General features: G+C 42.2%; 1 protein-coding gene across 1 annotated transcript in view; it reads left to right on the top strand.

Annotated features, from left to right (window-relative positions):
- The first annotated feature begins 564 nt into the window (after positions 1-564).
- LOC137360073 (amine sulfotransferase-like) overlaps positions 565-22,832 on the top strand; it is a 33,791-nt gene continuing 11,523 nt past the window's right edge. Inside the window, exons 1-4 of the mRNA XM_068025671.1 lie at positions 565-706; positions 5,509-5,711; positions 11,711-11,837; positions 22,229-22,323. Coding sequence (XP_067881772.1) covers positions 565-706; positions 5,509-5,711; positions 11,711-11,837; positions 22,229-22,323 — 567 coding nt within the window. The remainder of the gene's footprint in view (positions 707-5,508; positions 5,712-11,710; positions 11,838-22,228; positions 22,324-22,832) is intronic.

Genomic DNA, 22,832 nt, shown 5'->3' with positions numbered 1-22,832 from the left:
GGTTCAATTCTGGGTACTGCCTGTGTGGAGTTTGCAAGTTCTCCCTGTGTCTGCGTGGGTTTTCTCCGGGTGCTCAGGTTTCCTCCCACAAGCCAAAAGACTTGCAGGTTGATAGGTAAATTGGCCATTACAAATTGTCCCTAGTATAGGTAGGTGGTAGGGAAATATAGGGACAGGTGGGGATGTGGTAGGAATATGGGATTAGTGTAGGATTAGTATAAATGGGTGGTTGATGGTCGGCACAGACTCGGTGGGCCGAAGGGCCTGTTTCAGTGCTGTATCTCTAAACTAAACATAATGGTAAGGATATAGGATCAGAGTTCAGCTTGAGTCAATTAGGAAGCAGAGGTTGGGAACAGTCTGGTTAAACCTGAGACTGGGGACAATCAATGGCAAAATTTTACTCTCTGGTAGCATTCTATTGGGGAACAATGCACATATTTTAAGTATAATCTATATTGGCCAATGTGTTTATTTTTTTCCCTTCATATTAAAAACCTAACAATTGGGTGAAGATTATTGATGTTTGTCTCTTTTTTTTTTTAGGTTCTCAACATTGCAAGAATGTCCACAACTAACGAACACTACTTTCAGTACAAAGGCTGTAACTTTGTTTCCATTATCTACACAAAAGAACATTTAGAACAACTGGAACATTTTGAAATAAAGGACACAGATGTCTTCATTGTGACATATCCTAAATCTGGTAAGAAACTTGCTAGTTTCTGAAAGTACGTAAAGACTTGAGAGATTACTGTTGGTATTGCTCTTCTTTAACATCACTGTAGCCTGCCACTGACCAGAAGCGAAGTATTTGATTTTAAGCCACCACCTTCCCAGGAGGCTGCTGTATTTAGCACTGGGACCGCATGTTTAAAACAGTGTGTCTGCATTTGATGTCCTGAGATTTAGTGTAATTGGCTTCCCCAGTAAGCTGATCCCCTGCCCCGACAATTAAGTTTACCTTTTACTGTCCAATATCTAGTTGAATGATTGTGTGACCTAGGGTGAACTGTATACTGAGAGTTTTGTGTATACCCCATGTGCATTTCTCTGATCATTGGAAAGCAGACTAATGGGTGACCTAATAGAGGTCTTCAAAGTTATGAAGGGGGTCGATAGGATAGATGTAGAGAAGATGTTACTCCTTGTGGGGGAAACTAGAACTAGAATTATAGACTACTAGGATCATAAAATTATAGAATGGTTATAACACAGGAGGCCATTTGGCCCATTGTGGCTATGCCAGCTCTCTGCAACAGCAACTCAGTCCCACTCCTCTGCCTTTTCCCCGTAGCCCTGCAAATTTTTCTCTTCAGGTAATTATCCAGTTCCTGTTTGAAAGTCATGATTAAATCTGCTTCCGCCACACTGTCAGACAGTGTATTCCAGATCCTAACCACTCACTCTGTAAAAACATTTTTCCTCATGTCTCCTATTGATTTTTTGCCATTCACCTTAAATGATAAAAGAACAAACCAAGTGTTGTAAATATAAGATAATCACTTGGGGAATTCAGAAGAAACTTCTTTACCTAAAGATTATTTAGAATGTGAAATTTGCTACACCAGGAAAAGTTGAGGCCAATAGTGTAGTTGCATTTATGAGGAAGTTTGATTAAAAATGAGGGAGAAAGAAATAGAAAGTAATGCTGATAAGGCTGGGTGAAGATGAAGATGGGAGGAGGCTTGTGGGCCAGTTGGGCTGAATGACCTGTTTCTGTGTTGTAAATTCTATGTAATTCTGTAAGCACCTCTATGGTGTGATGAGGTCAACTGTAAACCAAAAAGCTCTTTATTGTACCATGTAATATGCTGAATTAATGGGATATAGTTTCCAGTGAAATTAAATCTAATTTCTACTGCTTTTTGTAACCTAAAAATAACTAAATTCGCTCACAATATTTAAGTATTTAGATGAGCACTTGAAACGCCATCACATACAAGGCTACGGGCCAAGTGCTGGAAAATGGGATTAGATTGTGTGGGTGCTTGATGGTTGGTGCAAATGCGTTGGGCCGAAGGGCTTGTTTCTGTGCTGTAAAACTCTAACTGACTCTATGACTTAAACTGTGATATAGACCAAGCGTCACTTTAACAAGCCAATACAACATCATTTTAATGGAATAAAACGTCCCAAGACACTTCACAGGAGCGCTATTAAACAATCTTCATGATGGTGGGTCTGAAGTCACACATAGGCCAAACTAGCAAGTCTCCTTCCCTAAAGGCCTAAGTGAACCTGATGGATTTTTATGCCAACCCATTGGTTTCATAGTCATCATTGCTGATAGTTTTGTATTTCAGATTTATTTAAATTATTAAAGTAAATTCCCAAACTGCTGTGGGATTTGAAATCATGCGCACTACATTATAAGCCCAGCTGTCTAGATGACTAACCTCGTAACATAATTACTATGCTATTGTAACTTTCATAGGACACTTGCTCCTAGATGGAAAGCAGAATGATTGTCCATGAGATTCACCACCTGTTCCTTTGAACCTATTCCCTCTAAGCTGCTGATCACCCAACTTCCCTTTCTGGTCCCCATGTTCGCTGATATTGTTAACTGTTCTGTCTCTCGTTTTTAAACATGCCGCTATCACCTCTATGACATCCTATGTGTCTGTGACAAATTATTCCTCCTCATCCATCTTGACCTGTCTGCAGCCTTTGACACAGGTGACCACACTAGCCTCCTCCATCACCTGTCCACTGTCGCTCAGCTGGGTGGGACTGCACTCCTCTGGTCCCATACTTATGTATCTAGTCATAGCCAGCATATCACTTGCAATGGCTTCTCTTCTCACCGATGCCTCTAGTGTGGTGCAATCCTATTTCTCCTTTACATGCTGCCCCTTGCTGACATCATCTGAAAGCACAGCTTTAGTTTTCACTTGTATGCTAATGACACCCAGCTCTACCTCACCACCACCTCTCTCAACCCCTGCATTGTTGCTAAATTATCAGACTCATTATCAGACGTCCAGTATTGAATAAGCAGAAATTTCCTCCAGTTAAATATTGGGAAGTTTGAAGCTATTTTCAGTCTCCAAACTCCATTCATTAACTACTGACTCCATCCCTCTCCTAACTGTCTGAGACTGAATGAGACTGTTCACAACTTTGGTGCCATATTTGACCCTGAGATGAGTATGTTTGATACTGACATCGATAGATTTCTACATATCAAAAACATCAAGGGTTACGAGGATAGTGCAGGAAAATGGCGTTGAAGTAGATGGTCAGCCATGATCTTGTTGAATGGCGGAGTGGGCTCAAAGGACTGAATGGCCTACTCTTGCTCCTATTTCTTATGTTCATTAGAACTGCCAGTGAAACATTGGCCATCTCAATTTTTCTGCTTCCCTCATTCACCTTGACCTATCTCCCTTTGAGCTTGCAGCACTCGTTCTCTCAGGTCCAACCCTAATGTCGTTAAACCTGCTGACAAGAATGGCACTGTTGTTTGGCAAACTGACCTACCTAGCAGATGCTGGATGCCAATTCTCTGGCACCTCCTCCTTACTCCCCCAGGACTATAATCCCACCAACAAACATCAATCAATCATTTCCAAGACTCTCATTGACCTTTATCTCCTTTGGAGACCTCCCCCACCCCTCCCCTGCGCCCCCCAAACACACACGGCCTGCTTCCGCCACTTTCCCAAGATCCTCAAATAGGACTGCCCTGGTGGACCCATCATTTTAGCTTGCTCTTGCCCCACTGAAATGATTTCTTATTTCCGCTCTTTTTTTTTCCTCCCCTTTTCCTGTCTTTCCATCTACATGCACAACTCTTCGGACACCCTCCGTCACTTTGATAGTTTCCAGTTTCCTGGCCCTAACTCGCTCCTATTCACCATGGATGTCCAATTCCTCTACACCTTCATCCCCCACCAAGGTAGTCTGAGAGCTCTCTGCTTTCCTGAGTAGAGGTCCAACCAGTCTCTATCCACCACCATCCTTCTCCGCCTGGCTGAGTTTGTCACATTGAACAACTTCTCTCTTAACTCCAAACACTCCCTCACCTCTTTTTCCAGTATATTGATGACTGAATGTTGTTTCCTGCTCTCAACCCAAACTGGAAAATTGTATCAATTTTCCACCCTACCCTCACCTTCACATGATCCACCTCTAAATCTTCCCTTCCTTTCCTCAACTTCTCTGTCTCCATTTCAGAGGACAGGCTGTTGACCAGTATCCACTATAAGTACACTGACTCCCACTGCTACCTTGGCTACACTTCCTCCCATCCCACTTCCTGTAAGGACTCTATTCCATTCTTCCAGTTTCTCTGTCTCCATCGCATCTATTCTAACGATGCCTTCTTTCATATCAGTTCTTCCAGTACAGCTTCCATTTTTAAACCAAGAATTCCTCTTCACTGTAGTTGACAGGGCCCTTGACCATATCTGTTCCATTTCCCACACTTCTGCCTTCCCTCCCAGAATCATGATAGGGTTTCCCTTGTCTTTACCTTCCAGCCCATTGGCCTCCACGTACAACGGATCATCCTTTGTCATTTTTGCCACCATATATCTTCCACTCTGGAGATGTTCTCTTCCTATGTTCCTTGATGTTCGAAAGCAGTAGAATGAACATTCCAATCGACTGTAGCACAGGCTATAAACTACAAAACTTTTTTTAATAGTAACTGGATAAGTGAACGGTAACACTGATACCAACTTCTTCGTCGGCAAGCACAAAACATTTTGTCATTTCCCCATTTGGATAATTGCCTGAGTAAAAAAACCGAGGCTAAAGTGCCCATAGATTTTCCCACTGTGACTCCTCCTTCTCTGTTTCATTTTTTTCTTCATTCATGGGATGTGGGTGTCGCTGGCTAGGACAGTATTTATTGCCCATCCCTAATTGCTCTTGAGAAGGTGGTGGTGAGCTGCCTTCCTGAACCGCTGCAGTCATTTCCCCAGTCATTTACTTCTGTGCTGTCCTTACAAATATGGATTTACAATAATGTTCAGGTTGTGGGGTTAGTTCTATTTTTGTAGTCCTTTTGTTCATTGACTTGAAGTGTGATGTAATCTCATGAAATCAGGAACTGTTGCATTACAACGAGGTTGACGCAAATAATTTTAAAATTTACCTTTTTGCTGTACTGCCAGTAAAGTGGTTGAAACACACATCATACACTGTTATTGCCCAAAATGGTAATTGAGGTCGTATGTATATCATGGGACCCTGGAACCCTGATATTCCATTTAAAAAAAAAAAGGCTATCACCGGAAACAGATGGGTGCTTCAGCCACCTGTCAGTGGGTCCCGTTAAAAATGGCAGCAGCTGGAGCATCGACATAAACGGGACAGTTAGTCTACTGATCTTATTTTGAGCCTTTATCACCTCATTAATGCCGATTTGGCCAAGTTAAACCTGGTCCCATTGTGTTCTGTAGCATTTCCCTCCATGTGGTGAATGGTTATAGGAGTCATATGATAGGGATCTGACTTTAACTTTTTTCTGATTACTATTTTCCTATCACACACCAGGTACTATATGGATGCAGCAAATAATCAGCTTAATTTATTCTGGTGGTGACCCAACCCCCGTACAAAGCAAACCAGCAATGGACCGCGTTCCTTGGATTGAGCTGCCAAACTCAAATTTTCCAGCACGCCCATCTCCTCGCCTGAGTGTCACACATTTGCCCTACCACTTAGTTCCAAAAGCACTGAAGGAAAAGAAGGGAAAAGTAAGAACTTTTTCTCTATCATTTGTTGAATGAAGTAACTAAGCTTTCCAATGCTATTTTTGTATTGACGTTAAAAGCATTTTTCATGAATGCATTACAGGATGTGCCTAGAAATAACAATAGATATAGACAACAAGACACTTCACAAAATTTACCCTAGTGGTTCCTAACTGCACATAATATTTGCCTCTGAGTATCCCAGCTCTGGTTCCAGTTTAGATGGGGCTTGCAGTGCTGTTCATCTCCCCACCACCCTTAAGTCAATGCTCCCCACTGTCACCTCTCTGTTTCTGAGCCTTTGACTATTTCTGCCCCTTTCTGATATAAAAGCAAAATACTGCAGATGCTGGAAATCTGAAATTAAAACAAAGTGCTGGAAATACTCAGCAGGTCAGGCAGCATCTGTGGAGAGAGAAACAGAGTTAATGGGCTGGATTTTCTTCTGTCACCGGGAGCGGCGACGGATGAATAAAATGGCGGCCCACACATGCGGGCTGCGCACTGCCATGCTGCTACAATCTTCTTTATGGCGGTCCAGGATAATGAGCTGGTCGGGCTGTCCCCCCTTCCCTCCCATCACGTGGAGGGGATGGGCACTGCGACGCTGGCAATGTTGTCAGCTGCCTGTGTTCAGCCACTGGCGCCACTTTTATAGGGCAGTCAGCCCTGCTGGCTCGTTTAAAGGAAAGGCTGCCCGGTAAAAGCTGGCAGCCTCTGAGTGCCCCGGGGTGGACCCTGACAATCGGACACAAGGAGCCCAATTGAGGGCAGCCCCCATTTCCCCAACCACCCCCAGGACCCAAGAGGCCCCCTTCTCCCCCGCCCCCCCCCCCCCCACCTAAATGATTACACTTGCTTCACTGGGGCCTGACCGATTTACCCCCAGCAAGGCAACCCAAACTTACCTGGACTCCTGGCTCCATGTATTCGGCTGAGTTGCAGTCCCAGCAGTGGCCACAGCTCCTGGTGGTGCTGATGGGATGAAGAGCTGCCGGCCTGCTGATTGACTAGCAATTCAATGAGGCGGGACTTCATCCCTCAAGCTTGTGGAAGTCCCGCATTGGAACACTTAAAGCCTGGGGACCCGTAAAATGCGGGACAGATCCCCAGGCTAGGTGGAAGTGGGTTCGCTACTGACTTTTACATCCATGGCCTGCTCCCATCCACCCAACATAAAATCCAGCCCCATAAGGATCCCTCCCTTCCCCACCACGGTGGCGCCTACTTTCCCTGGACACGGAAGTGTAGGCATGTGAATGCCGGTTGCTGCTCAGAGGATTGCGGGAAGAAGGTAAGATTGCTGTGAATGTTATTTAAATTTATTCATTGCCTTCATTTAAATATGTCAAGCCGGGTCCTGTTGTCCAGCGGCGGGGGACTGCCATGAAGCCTTGCTGCTACCCCTATTCAATATTTGGGAAGGACGGGCAAAAAGGAAAGGGAGGTGGAGTAGTGTTGTTAGCAAAAGAGGAAATCAATACAATAGTGAGGAAGGATATTGGCTCAGAGAATCCTGATGTGGAATCTGTATGGGTAGAACTAAGAAACACCAAGGGGCAGAAAACGTTTGGGGTTGTATGTAGATCCCCGAACAGCAGTGGTGATGTAGAGAATGCCATTAAACAGGAAATTAAAGACGCATGCAATAAGGGTGCAACTGTAGTTATGGGTGACTTTAATCTACATACAGATTGTGCAAACCATATTAGCAATAATACTGTAGAGGAGGAATTCCTGGAGTGTGTACGTGATGGTTTTTTTGGACCAATACGTTGAGGAACCAACTAGACAACAGGCCATCCTAGACTGGGGATTGTGTAATGAAAGAGGATTAGTTAATTGTTTTGCGGAGTTCCTGGGGGAAGAGTGACCATAACATGATAGAATTCTTCATTAAGATGGAGAGTGAGAGTTGATTCCGAGACTAGGGTCCTGAATCTAAATAAAGGAAACTATGAAGGTATGAGGCACGGGTTGGCCGTGATAGACTGGTGAACGTTAATTAAAGGGTTGACAGTGGGTAGACAATGGCTAGTACTTAAAGAGCACATGGATGAATCAGAACAATTGTTCAATCCTGTCTGGCACAAAAATAAAACCGGAAGGGTGGCTCAACCGTGACTTACAAAATAAATTAGGGATAGTATTAGATCCAAGGAGGAGGAATATAAAATGGCCAGAACGAGCAGCAAACCTGAGGATTGGGAGCAGTTTAGAATTCAAGAAAGGAGGACAAAGGGACTGATTAAGAAGAGGAAAATAGAGTATGAGAGTAAGCAGAGAACATAAAAACTGACTGTAAATGCTTGTATAGATATGTGAAGAGAAAAAGATTAGTGAAGAAAAATGTGGGTCCCTTACAGTCAGAAACGGGGGAATTTATAATGGAGAACAAAGAAATGGCAGACCAATTAAATACATAGGTTCTTTCTTCACAAAGGAGGACAGAAATTACCTCCCAGAAATGTTGGGAACATAGGGTCCAGTGAGAAGGAGGAACTGTATGAAATCAATATTAGTAGGGAAACGCTGTTGGGGAAATTGGTGGGATTGAAGGCCAATAAATCCCCAGGGCCTGATGATTTACATCCCAGAGTACATCAGGAAGCGGCTCTAGAGATGGTAGATGCATTGCTGGTCATTTTTCAAAATTCTATAGACTCTGGAACAGTTCCAACAAATTAGAGGGTAGCTAATGTAACCCCACTATTTAAAAAAGGAGGCAGAGAGAAAACAGGGAATTATAGACCAGTTAGCCTGACGTCAGTAGTTGGAAAATTCTAGAGTCCATTATAAAAGATGTAATAGCAGAGCACTTGGAAAACAATGACAGGATTTGACAAAGTCAATATGGGTTTACGAAAGGGAAATCATACTTGATAAATCTACTGGAATTTTTTGAGGATGTAACTAGTAGAATAGATAAGGAAGCACCAGTGGATGTGGCATATTTGGACTTTCAGAAGGCTTTCGGTAAGGTCCCACATAAGAGGTTAGTGTGCAAAATTAAAGCACGTGGGATTGGGGTTAAGGTACTGATATGGATAGAGAACTGGTTGGCAGACAGGAAAAAGAGTAGGAATAAGCATGTCTTTTTCCAAGTGTCAGGCAGTGACTAATGGGGTACCGCAGGGATCAGTGCTAGGACCCCAGCTATTCACAATATATATTCATGATATAGATGAGGGAATTAGATGTAATATATCCAAGTTTGCAGATGACCCAAAACTGGGTGGGAGTGTGAGCTGTGAGGAGGATGCAGAGAAGCTCCAGTGTGATTTGGACAGGTTGAATGAGTGGGCAAATACATGGCAGATGCAGTATAATGTGGATAAATGTGAGGTTATCCACTCACATTTATCCACTTTGGTGGCAAAAACAGAAAGGCAGATTATTATCTGAACGGTGATAGATTGGAAAACGGGGAGGTGCAGCGAGACCTGGGTTAAGAAGGCAAATGGTATATTGGCCTTCATAGCGAGAGGATTTGAGTATAGGAGCAAATTATACAAGGCCTTGGTGAGACCACATCTGGAGTATTGTGTGCAGTTTTGGTCTTATCTGAGGAAGGATGTTCTTGCTATGGAGGGAGTGCAGCGAAGGTTCACCAGATCAATTCCTGGGATGGCAGGACTGATGCATGAAGAGAGATTGGGTCAATTAAGCTTGTATTCGCTAGAGTTTAGAAAAATGAGAGGGAATTTCATAGAAACCTACAAAATTCTAACAGGACTGGGCAGACTAGATGCAGAAAAGATGTTCCCGATGGCGGGGGAGTCCAGGACTAGGGGTCACAGTCTAAGGCTAAAGGGGTAAGCCATTTAGGACTGAGCTGAGGAGGGATCTCTTCACCCAGAGAGTGATGAATCTGTGGAATTCTCTACCACAGAAAGCAGTTGAGGCCAAATCATTAAATATATTCAAGAAAGAATTAGATATAGTTCTTAGGGCTAAAGGGATCAAGGGATATGGAGAAAAAGTGGGAACAGAGTTTGGATGATCAGCCATGATCGTATTGAATGGCGGTGCAGGCTCGAAGGGCCGAAGGGTCTACTCCTGCTTCTATGTTTCTATGATTGGGCCTGCCACTCCCGGCACTATGGGGGGCCGCTGCAAGAATGATCTTCCGGCCACCCTAGCCATGGAACCTAACGTTGGGTGTTCAGTAAAATCCTGGTCAATGTTTCAGCTCTGTGACCTTTCATCAGTCCTGATGAAAGGTCACTGACCTGAAATGTTAACTCAACATCTCTCTCCACAGCTGTTGCCAGACTTACTGAGTATTTCCAACACTTTCTGTTTTTATTCCTTTTTTTTCCTGATGTCGCTCCCACCATATTCTTGTTTACCTTTCACTTTCAAAAGGGTAAGAGATGTACAGACTAGACTTTCTGAACCAGCCCATTCATCTCTTACCTTTGTGCCTGTCTGGTCCAGTGGGTGCACACTTCGGGAAGCTGGCAGAATGGTTCCCTGGGCCCATCTGCCATACCTGACTACCCTAAAGGCAGTGACTCTTTGTTGTTTCAGTTCCAAAGGTGGCCTTTGATACTCTATGGCCATTCTGTATGTGTGCACCTAGACTATCCGCTCTTACTATGCTGCTGAACCAATATAAATGGAGTTGGGAATCCGGGGCACTACGTCCCTCCCTGATCTGCCAGAAGTGAGGGAGATTAATGGTGGTGAGCATATTTAATGCTATGCAAATAACAAAAGTATGTCTTCCAATCAGAAAGCCACAATTATAAATAGATTCAATCATGTATTTGGGAATGTCAAAACTATAGATTCTTGTGGCATATTACATTGGAAAATGAAACCTTATGGAATCCATCATTATACCGAAGATGGTCAGTCCTCACAAAATATGCTAGAATAAAAATTGGAACAATTTATATTTTTTAAATTAATTTCATTGAAAAGTACAGTTTGAGGAATCAGTCCAAATCTATATCGTTAAAAGTTATGCATAGCACACAAAGCATTAAAACACTGGAACCGCCATGGAATTTCAGGCCGTGAATGTTCTTTGAAATGCCAAGTTGACTGCTCACTGCTAAAAGTGAATCAGAGTTTTTAATCACAAGTTTCAAAAGATCTTCTTTCATTATATAATTACCAGTATGGGAAAGTTACTTTGGCCCAGATTTTTCTGGAGATGAGTACGTCATGGCACGTCTTGTTAGTTAGATTTGTTTGTTTTGTTTTAAAAAATTTTTGCCCACAAAGTTGCTGGAAGTGCGATATGATAATGATGCTGCAAGGGCAACAAAGTGTCTAGGACTTTGACCAATGGGATAAACTGTGTATCTGCTTAACTAATGAGTTTAAAAGATTCAGAAATAAACAGAGGAAGGATCAAGATAGAGGGTGAATTAGAGTTGATAAATTCAATGTCAAATCCGGTACAGAATGAAAGATTGGATTGAGAGAGAGAAAAAAGCAACAAAGAAAAAGTAAGAAAAACTGTTTTTTGAAATCTCCAATACCAATTCACAACCTGAAAGAATGAGACTTCCAACTTTTAATTGTTCACTTTCTGGCCAAGAGAGCTTGGGTGGCAGTCATTACCAAATATAATGGCGTTAAAAAGACTGTAAATTTCCAGATTTAACTTTACGTGGCAAGTTTGATGGTCAATTAAAGTGCAAATACAGCAATTTCATGAAACTTGAGAGGTTAAGTGCTAGATGCTGTTTTTGTGAAGCTAACAGTGGAGTGGCACAAAGCGGCCAGCAATTTGTGGCGATTTGCAATTCACGGGGTATCCCTTCCTCACTACTGGTTACCAGCTGATCTGTGCATTAATAACAGCATGCATTGTTTAGAATTTTTTTCTTCAGTAAAATCTGGGCCAACATGAAATGAAATTACAGGTGTAAAACTGGGTTGATGAAACTTCTAATATCAGAATATATTTGCACACTCTGCCAAATTGTTTTGTTTGTATAATTTTTGGTTGCATTGCATTTCACACACTGTTACTTTTCATACAGATTATTTATGTTGCACGAAATCCTAAGGATGTACTGGTCTCTTCCTATTTTTTCCATAAACATCTTGCCCTATATGAATCACCAAAGAGTTTTCCAGACTTTGTAGAAAAATTCATTGATGGTAGAGGTAAATATTTAGGTTATTATTTCATGGATTTTGTGTAACTGAGATGCAAGTTTGATCATCAGACCTCCATCCTTCTGCATTGTATTGTCTTTGTTTTTTATTGTATTTATGTAGTAATGGACTGATTGAATGGGACTCTTTTTGCACTCCAACCATCATTATTACAACATGTCTTTTAGCAACTGGGGGAGGAATAGATATATTCATCTAAATCTGGGTATTTCTAGAAAATTATTAACATGGTCAACACCCCACAAAAAAAGTGTAAGAGCCCATGCAGAAGGACTAATTTTGCAAGGCTTTGGTCTCCACAAAAAACTTGTTAGTGGCAAGAGGTGGATGTAAAATCAGATCAGTAGAGTCATGTACCTGAAGTGGAACATGCCATATTGTGTGACAATGGATTTTGGAACTCTGCCACAAGCTGTCCTTCAGTCCTCGTCAATGTCTCACACTATAATTGCACATTCATGTGAATGGAAGAGCGTTAGGAAGCTATATAATGCAGATGAAAGTATAACAGAGAACAGACAAGATGATACTACATTCTTCTTGAAATTGTAAACCGGGCTGAGTAAAGGAAAGAGAGAACACACTATACTAAAATGAGGGTGTAAGTATAAGGACAGAATATATGACTTTAAAGTGGGGACTGCATGTCATCTGCTCACCTTGGTCCAAACATTTCCCCCTGCTCCCTCACTTCCCATCCCCACCGAATCCCATTATAGACTAATCGGTCTAATGTTGGTTATTGGTAAGCCACACTAGATTTTTAAAAAATTTGTTCGTGGGATGTGGGCTTCGCTGTCTTGGCCAGCATTTTATTGCCCATCCCTAATTTCCCTTGAGGAGGTGGTGGTGAGCTGCCTTCTTGAACCACTGCAGTCCTTGGGGTGTAGGTACACCAACAGTGCTGTTAGGACAGGAGTTCCACGATTTTGACCCAGCGACAGTGAAGGTACGGCGGCGATATAGTTCTAAGTCAGGATGGTGTGCGGCTTGGAGGGGAAACTTTCAGGTGGTGGTTTTCCCATGCATCTGCTGCCCTTGTCCTTCTAGATGGCAGAGATCATGGGCTTGGAAGGTGATGTTGGAGGAGCCTTGGTGAGTTGCTGCAGTACATCTTTATATATGGTACATACTGCTGTCACTGGTAAAGGGAGTGAATGTTTAAGGTGGTGGATAGAGTGCCAGTGTTGTTGAAGCTGCACCCATCCAGGCAAGTGGAGAGTATTCCATCACACTCCTGACTTACGCCTTATGGTGGACAAGCATTGAGGCGACAGGAGGTGAGTTACTCACCGTAGAATTCCCAGCCTCTGACCTGCTCTTGTAGCTACGGCATTTATGTGGCTGGTCCAGTTCAGTTTCTTGTCAATGGTAACCCCCAGGATCTTTATAGTGGGGAATTCAGCAATGGTAATGCCATTAAACATAAAGGGGAGATGGTTAGATTCTCTCTTGTCTGAGATGGTTTGAGATGTGGCGCGAATGTTACTTGCCATTTATCAGCCCAAACCTGGACGTTGTCCAGGTCTGGGCTGCATATGGACATGGGCTGCTTCAGTATCTAAGGAGTCACGAATGGCGCTGAACATTCTCCAGTCATCAGCGAACATCCATACTTCTGACCTTATGATGGAGGGAAGGTCATTGATGAAGCAACTGAAGATGGTTGGGCCTAGGACACTGCCCTGAGGGACTCCTGCAGTGAAGTCCTTGGACTGAGATGATTGACCTCTAGAAACCACAACCATCTTTTGTGCTAGGTATGTCTCCAACCATTGGAGAGTTTTGCCCCGATTCCCATTGACTCCAGTTTTGCTAGGGTTCCTTGATGCCATATGTGGTCAAAAGCTGCCTTGATATCAAGCAGTCACTGTCACCTCACATATCATAACTTGTGAGGTAATGAAGGATAGTTAACATACTTTTGTAAAAGGGAATTGCTTCTGATAAATTTAAGTTTTTTGACAGAACTGTGGATTTATTAATAAAGGAAATGCCATGGATGTTGTGTATATGGATTTTGAAAAGACATCTGATACATTGCTTTATTGGAGACTTATTGATAAAATTAAGGTACATGGTATAAAAAGAGCTGGCTAGGAAGAATTGACAGGAGGGCAGTTAAAGGTTGGAAAACAAATAGTAGTGGTTTTGGAATGGAGGGACGTAAACAGTAGTGCCTCCCAATTATTTGAATTGAGATTGTTGCTTCTCTCTAGATATGTAAATTGTCATCTTGGGTATCGGGAGCACAATATCAACATTTGCAGATGACAGAAAAACATTGCATAGCTAACTATGAAGTGGACTGTAAGCAACTTCAGGAGGTCTTGGACTGGTTTGTAAATTGGGCAAATAAATGTCAGATGAAATATTATGCAGAAAATGTGAGATGATACATTTTGTAAGGATATGGAGGTGATATCTAAATCAAATGCTAAAAATTTTAAAGATGAAAGGAGCAAAGACACAGGGCTTCAGATACAGAAAAGTCTTTTGAAGTTGGAGACCATATCAATAAAGCTATACCAAAGGCATATGGAGTTGTTGTTTTCAGAATGAGCATAGGAGCAGATAACAGAAGTAATGCTGAATCTATACAAATGATTGGGTAGGCCTTGGTTAGAATATTCTATTCAGTTCATGGCACCACACGTTAAGAAAGATATAGAGGCTGTGGCAGAGATTGACCAGCGATTAGATACTCTATTTATGAGGATGGCCTAGAGAAAAGGGGGCACTTTTCATTAGAGAGCTGATGAAGGTGTCTGAAATTGAGATGTTTTGATGAGGTAAGTTTGGGGGGAAAAAACAATTTCCAGTGATTGGTGACTCAATAAATAGAGGACATAAATATTTAGTTATCACCAAAAGAACAAGTGAGTGGTGCGAAGGTTGTTGGCCTTGGAATGTACTACAGAAACTGTTATTGATGCAGATTTCATAATTTTGAAACATGTAGAGGATAAATATTTGTAAAGGAAAAAATTAAAAGGGGATGGGAAAGGGCAGGGGAATGGGAGCAGGTGGATAGATCTTTGAGAGCTGCCACAGGCACAATAGGTTGAATGACCGTCTGTGCTGTAAAATTCTATGATCTACTATGCATTCATTAAAAAAAAAGACTTAATCATTACATTATCCACCTGGATTTGCCACATTCAACCACTTGCTTTTTCAGGTAGTTGGTGCAGAAAAAGAGGCGAGAATCTGTTATAAAAGCAAAATACTGCGGATGCTGGAAATCTGAAATAAAAACAAGAAATGCTGGAAATACTCAGCAGGTCTGGCAGCTTCTGGGGAAAGAGAAGCAGAGTTAACGTTTAGGTTCAGTGACCCTTCTTCGGAACTGAAATCTGTTATAGCAGGTCCCTGGCCACTTTTGTGCCTCCCAGATTTTCAGCCATGATTTCATAGTCATAGAGTCATAATGGCACTGATGGAGGCCATTCAGCCCATCAGGTCCATGCTGGCAGTCTAGAGAAATCCAGTTAGCCCAATTCTGTGCTCTTTTCCCGTAGCCCTTGCAAGTCTATTTCCCTCAAGTTTCCATACAATTTTGAAATCATTAATCATCTCCACATCCCCCCCCCCCCCCCCCCCCCCCCATCCTTGTAGGCCGAGAGTTTCAGGTCATTATCACTCGCTGAGCAAATAAAAAGTTGTTCTTCACATTCCCACCCTGCATCTCTTGCCCAAAACTTTAAATCTGAGTCCCTTAGTCCTTGTACCATCAGCTAATGGGATAGCTCTTTGTCTGCCTACTTGTCATAATGTACACCTCTATCAGATCTTCCCTCCACCTCCTTTACTCCAAGGAGAAAAACCCCAGCTTCTCCAATCTAACATTTTAGTTAAATTCCCTCATCCCTGGAAATCTCCTCTGCACCCTTTTAAGGACCCTCACATCCTTCCTAAAGTGTGATGACCAGAAATGGACGCAATACTCCAGGTGGGGTCCAACCAGAGGTTTATAAAGATTCAACCGAACTGACCTGCTTTTGTACTCAATACCTCTATTTATGAAGGCCAAGATCTCATGCTTTGCAAACTACTTTCTCAGTATGTCCTGCCAGCTTCAAAGTTCTATGCACATGAACCCCCAGGTCCCTCTGTCCCTGCACGCTCTTTATAGACTAAATGGCACAGTTCTATTGCTTCTCCCTATCCCTTCTGCCAAAATGTATCACCTCGCTCTTCTCTGTATTAAATTCTATCTGCCAGTTGTCTGCCCATTCTGCTAGCCTATCTATGTCCTATTGTAGCCAATTGGTATCATCCTCACTGCCACACCTTTGGTATCTTCAGCAAAATCTACTCTGTATCTAATATCCAAGTCATTTATATATCACAAATAAAAATGGTCCTAGCACTGACTATTGGGGAACACAACTGTCCACCATCCTCCAGTCTGAAAAACAACCATGTACCGTAACTCACTGTTTTCTGTGCTTAAGCTAATTTTCTATCCAAGCTGACTCTGATCCTCCTATCCCATGAGGACCTATTTTGTTAACCAGCTTTTTATGTGGTTCTTTGCCAAATGCATTCTTAAAATTCAAAGAGACAACATCCATTGCTTTCCTTTCATCAACTTTCTTTGTTCCTGCATCAAAAAATTCAATTAGACTAGTCAAACATGATCTTCCTTTTGCAAAACTGTGCTGGCCCTCCTTAATTCCTCTCCAAGTGCCTGTTAATTTTTTTTAATACATGATTGTTTGTTTCTAACACCTTATCAATCACTGATGTTAAACTGACTGGCCTGTAGTTACAAGGAATTTCTTACACCCTTTCTTGAATGAGGATGTCATACTTGCTGCTCCAATCCTCTGGCACCTTCCCACTATCTAGGGAAGTTTGGAAGATTATGGCAAACTCTTCTATCTCCATCCCCACTTTCTTTATCAACCTGGGATGCAAGCCTTCTGGACCAGGCTACTTATCCAATCTAAGCATGGCCAGCCTTTCCAGTACATCCTGCCTATCAATTTTCACCCCATCCATTACCTTTACCATTTCTGCTTCTTCTGATATTTTGTCAGCATTATTTCCTTAGTAAACACTGATACAAGGTACTCATTAAGTATTTTAGCCTCGCCCTGTCTCTAAACATATACCATCCTCTTTGTCCCTAATTGGACCCATCTTGCCTCTTACGGCCCACTAACTATTTACATGCTGGTAGATGATTTTTCGGTTACTTTTTATATTAACTGCCATTCTAATCTCAAATTCTCTCTTTGCCAGTCTTATTTTCCTCTTCACTTCCCCTCACAACATATTGTAATGGTTGATTTAAAATGTCTGTCCACTTTCAGGTGGGTACATGTAAATAGCTATAAGATTAAATTATTTCAGGACAGAGCAGAAGAAGTTTTTGTTTTTACGTAGTGTGTTCTGAGACTGGAATTCACTGCCAGTGTTACAAGCCGAGAGTTTCTGCTAATTTGTGTGGTTTTATCAGCGCAATCCTATGGGAATTGGCCAAACCTGTGCCAAAGATTGCAGAATTGTAAATGTAAGTTATGCATTTCCGCAATCTTTAATGCTGGTTGATAAAATATTGCATCGAAAACTGACCCTGGCCACAAAACTGGCCATGTTCGTAGGCTGAAATTGAGGATGGCACTTTTACGCTGATTGTGCTGCTTTTGCACCTGCTCAAGAAGGCTTTTCCAATTGGGTTTTTTTTTTTACATGTGCAGGAAACGGGCACACTTTCAGAGTTTTTTCATATTTATTTTACTAAGAAAATGACTAGGGTATACCAATGAAACCAGTAAATGATTCAGTATAGTTTTTAAGTCATTTTCTGTGATTTTAAAATCAAGCTAGTTCCAAGTGGAGGATAAACACTTAAAATACTTGTGTGATAAACCCATTTTCAACTGTATTAATTAAACTGCACCAGGTTACCAGTCTTAAATACATAAGTGAATTTTTTTAATGCAAAAGAAAAAAAATAAACAATTACCTTCTGTTATGCTGACCCATTGTGCTGGTCCATGGAAGATTTTATATTTGTGCGAATAAGTTTGGGCAGAAACTTGAACTATAACTTGACTTTAGACAACCAGCACCATTTCAAACAAGACAGGCAACTGATATTTCGACTGCTGCTTGTGTGAAGGACAAACCCCAGCGTGGACTAAAATAAAAACCGTGCTGGAAATGCTCAGCCTGTCTGGCAGCATCTGTGGAGAGAGAAACAGAAAGACTATTGACCTGAAACATTACTCTGTTTCTTTCTCCACAAATGTTGCCAGACCTGCTGAGTATTTCCAGCACTTTCTATTTTCATTTCAAATTTCCAGCATCTGCATTATTTTCCTTTTTATACTAGCATGGATTAGTTGGGCCAAATTGTTCCCATATTTTAATTTCTATGTAACTGAAGCGATAATGAGGAGGTGATGCACGCATTATCAGTCACTTCCACCTCATTTATGCTGAGTCTTAACTCCACCGGTATAAAACTGCCATCAAGATTACTAGGGGTTATGTGAAGTACAGAAATTGCAGCAATATAAAATTAAGAGCACAATTCTCACTTTAAAATGGCGACTGATTTACACCTACATGCCATTGTCTAATTATCCGCTGCCCTCTAACTTGATGACTACATATAGTCTTGTCATTCCCCATGTACAATGCCTTGGGAGATGGACTTTTAATATACAAAAAATCTCATGTCTTTGCTTCACTCCAAAATCTTGCTATTGGTCATCTTGTTGTCACATTTTAATGTCACTACAAATTCTATGTCTGCTTCTAAAATTGAAATTACATCCTCCCACACATGGTCCTGTAGCATCTGTTTTGTGTCTTCCCAACAAGAACAACAACAACTTGTATTTGTATCGCACCTTTTAATGTAGTAAAATTTTCCAAAGCAAAGTTTGAGACCAAGTCATATAAGGCTTGGCAAGTAAGGCAGATGGTAAAAGCATGGTCAAAGTAGTAGGTTTTAAGGAGCATCTTAAAGGAGGAAAGAAAGACTTTGCAGGGAATTGTAGAGCTTAGGGCCTAGGCAAATGAAGGTACGTCCACCAATGGTGGAGCAGTTAAAATCAGGGATGCTCTAGAGGCCAGAATCAGATAAGTGCAGATATCTCCAAGGCTAGAATGATTAGAGATAAGGAGGGGTCAGGCCATGGAGGGATTTAGAAACTAGGATGAGAATTTTTAAATTGTGGCGCTGCTTAAACGGGAGCCAGTGAAGGTCAACGAGTACAGTGGTAATGGGTGAATGGGGCTTGGAGCAAGTAAGGACGCAGGCTGCAGGGTTTTGGATGATCTCAAATTTACAGGTGTAGAATGTGGGGGGAGGCCAGCCAGCAGTGCATTGGAATAGTCATGGATTTGGAGTCGACAACACTTTCAAAGACTTTTGAGAGGACAGAGAGGTTTGAGACAGGGAAAGAGTTTGGTGGAGTCAAAAGCTGGTTTTCTTGGGGAGAGGGGTGATGGTGGTTTTGAAGAACAGTGAACTGTTAACATCAGCTGACTTGGGAATCAGGAATGGACGTTGGTGGTCAGCGTTTAGATCAGGAGGTGGGTCTAATGAACAAGATGATCTTGGAGAGGGCATGAGAGGAGACGAGAGAAACTAGAGAAAGATGCGAGTGCAGGGGAAAACTTTAGAGGATGTTTGGCCTGGTAGGCTAGGAGAAGGGAGCAAAGCAGCAGATCAGATGGTCTCAATCTCAGTAACAAAGAATTCCACAGACTCCTCACACATAATATTGGAGGTGAGGGTGGAGGAGAGGGGTTGATGAAGACTGTTTGTAGTAGAGAAAATAAGCCGGGGGTTATCCTTGCATTCCAGGATGATCCTGGAATAGTGAGCAGTTTTGGCAGACGAGAACAAGGTCCAATAGCATTTTATGTGGTCATATCAGGGAGAGCAGTCAGGGTTAGAGAGGTGGAGGTGAGGATGCACTTGAGCAAATCAATAGCTGCAGAAATGTCAGGTGTACAGAGGGCCAGAGGCTAGACAGTTGAGATTTTGAAAGTGCAGTTGAGAGTAAATTGGAGGATTTTTTTCAAGGATGGACACGGAAGGAAGTAGGGTTGGAAGGGGGATGTGGGTGGAAAGTGATACAAGGAAATGATCAGAGATGGCCTTAACTGATTGATACAATGGGAGTAGCAAGACCACGTGAGATGGCAAATTCAAGGGGGTGGCCGTGAATATGGGCCGGAGAGTTTACAGGGAGGGAGAGATTAAGGGAGGGTAAGAAGGCAGTGAATTCAGAGGAGTGAGAGCATGAATCCTTAACGTTAGCTGCAGTGAAACTTTATTTTGCTCCAGCCGGTTCTAGTTCTCTACTTCCCAAATTGTCAGAATTTTTTTGCTTTTAACAATAAAAATATAAAATCTGTGTATTGTATAAAAGTAAAAGATATGACTGACACAGAGGACACTGAATTAGGTCTGTGCACCCAGGATCTATTATCCCCACTGTCTAATCCAGCTTTACTCGAGAGAAACTAAAATCAACAGGGATCCAAATACTCCACAATTAGTGACTGTTAATTCTCTCCTCATTACACACCAAGCTAAACTGCCCCCAAGGCTGTTCCCTGTCCTCGCCTGGAGCTCTCCTCTTGCTTTTGGTTTCTATCCTATTTCACCTCCTGTCGACTTCAGGCTCATCTTCTCTTTGAGAGAAAGCTCTGCTCTCTCAAACCTATACTCACAAAAGTGTCAGCCACTCAGCTTCCCTTCCTGGCCCCCATCCAAACTGATATTATAAACAGTCCCTCTCCTTTTCAAATCTGCAATCTCCTCAAAAAAAAAAAAAAAAAAATTTGACTCCTCTGCCCTTGCAAACTGCCACCCCATCTCCAACTTCTTTTTCCTCTCAAGTCCTTGAATGTGGTGTCACCTCCAATTTCCACGCCCATATTTCTTGCAACTCCATGTTTGAACCCATCCAATCACGTTTCTGCCACAGCACTAAAATGACTCTGATCAAAGTCACAAATGACACCCTTTGTAACCGACCATGGTAAATTATCCCTCCCCATCCTTCTCAACCAGTCTGAAACCTTTGGCAAAGTTGACCACACCAGTGCCTCTCCTCTGTAATCCAGCTACGTGAGACTACCTTCACTTTATTCTACTCTTGGCTGTCCAGACATAGCTAGAGAATCTTCTGCAATGACCTCTCTCCTCCTCCATACTATTACCTCTGGAGTCCCCTAAGGATCTATCCTCAGTCTATTCCTGTGACTCATCTACATGCTGCCCTTGACTATATCATTCGAAAACAGAAAAACAGGCTCCACATATTCACGGATGACAGCCAACTCTGCCTCACCAACATCACCTCTTTTGACCCCTCCTCTGCCTCTGCTTGTCTGACATCCAGTCCTGGATGAGCTGAAATTTTCTCCAATGAACACTTTGGGGAAAATTGAAAACACTAACTCTGTTTGCTAGCCACTGATTATCTCCTCCCCCTCCCTGATTACTATCTCAGGCAGAAACAGACTGTTTCCAACCTCCTTGAACATAAGCTGAGCTTCTGATGCCAAATTTCTCAATTGCAAAGACAGCCTATTTCTACTTCCATAATATTGCCTGCTTCCTTCCTGTCTCAATCCTTTTGCTGCTGAAATCCTCATCCATGCTTTTGTTGCCTCCAGACTTTTTTTCCCTGGCCTGCCTCCCATCTTCCACCCTCCACAAACCTTTACGTTTATCCAAAGCTCCTCTGCCCATGTACTAACTCGCACCATCTCTGTGCACGCTGATCTACATTGGCTTCCAATCCAACAACGCCTCAATTTTAAAACTCTTGTCCTCGAGTTCAGATCTTTCTTTGGCCTCACCCCTCCCAATCTCTGTGATCTCCTCTGGCTCTACAAAACTCCAAGAACTCTGCATTCCTACAATTCTGGTGTCTTGTGTTTCTCCTGCTTTCTTTGCCTCACCATGGGGACCCTTTCTTCAGGTGTCCAGGCCCTAAACTCTGAAATTTCATCCTTAAACCTCTCTGCATCACCACCTCTTCTTATAAGGCACTTCTTAAAATCTACCACTTTGACCAAGCTTGTCACAGGTTGTTGTTGCAGGAATGTGTGTGGCCAAAATGCTTCTACTCGGCGTGGGACTGAAAGCTGCAGTAGTGCAGGTGTTCATGCATTAACGATCACATTTTCTATAAAAACAAACTGAGGACAGTATCCTCGTTTACAAAATGCTTATAGATTGCTAAAACTGTACTTATGGTTTCACAGGTCGGCGCAGCATCGAGGGCCGAAGGGCCTGTACTGCGCTGTAATGTTCTAATGTTCTAATTTGCACAATTGTCCATAATTATTAATTCAGTTGAAATAAAATATAACATTTTTTTTTTCTCTTACAGTGGAATTCAGCTGCTGGTTTGACCACGTCAAGGACTGGTATGCTCACCGGGATGAATTCAACTTTTTGTTCATGACGTATGAGGAGATGAAGAAAGTAATGCTATTATGCAAATCTTGCATTTTTGTACATGTACAGGAACAGGAGGAGGTCATTTAGCCCCTTGAGCCTCTTCCGCCATTCAATGAAGTCATGGCTGATCTGTGACCTAACTCCATATACTCGCCTTTACGCTATATCCCTTAATATGGTTTGATTACAAAACTGGATCACTCTCAGATTTAAAATAAACAATTGACCTTGCATCAACTGCCGTTGTGGAAGAGTGTTCCTAACTTCCACGACTCTTTGCATTTTAAAAGTGTTTCCTAACTTCACTTCAAAAAAATTCTCATTGTTTTCAAATCTTGCCATGTCCTCACCCTTTCCTATTTCTGCATTTCCTCCAATCCTACAACCCTTCAAGATATCTGCACTCCTCTAATTCTGGTCTCTTGAACATTCCTGATTTTAATCGCTCTACCACTGGTGGCTGTGCCTTCAGCTACCTTGGTCCTAAGCTCTGGAATTCCCTCCCTAAACCTCTCCACCTATCTACCTCTCTT

The sequence above is a fragment of the Heterodontus francisci genome, chromosome 3 (assembly GCF_036365525.1).
Source record: "Heterodontus francisci isolate sHetFra1 chromosome 3, sHetFra1.hap1, whole genome shotgun sequence".
In the NCBI taxonomy this organism is placed as follows: domain Eukaryota; kingdom Metazoa; phylum Chordata; class Chondrichthyes; order Heterodontiformes; family Heterodontidae; genus Heterodontus; species Heterodontus francisci.
This window is presented reverse-complemented; position numbering and strand designations above follow the sequence as displayed.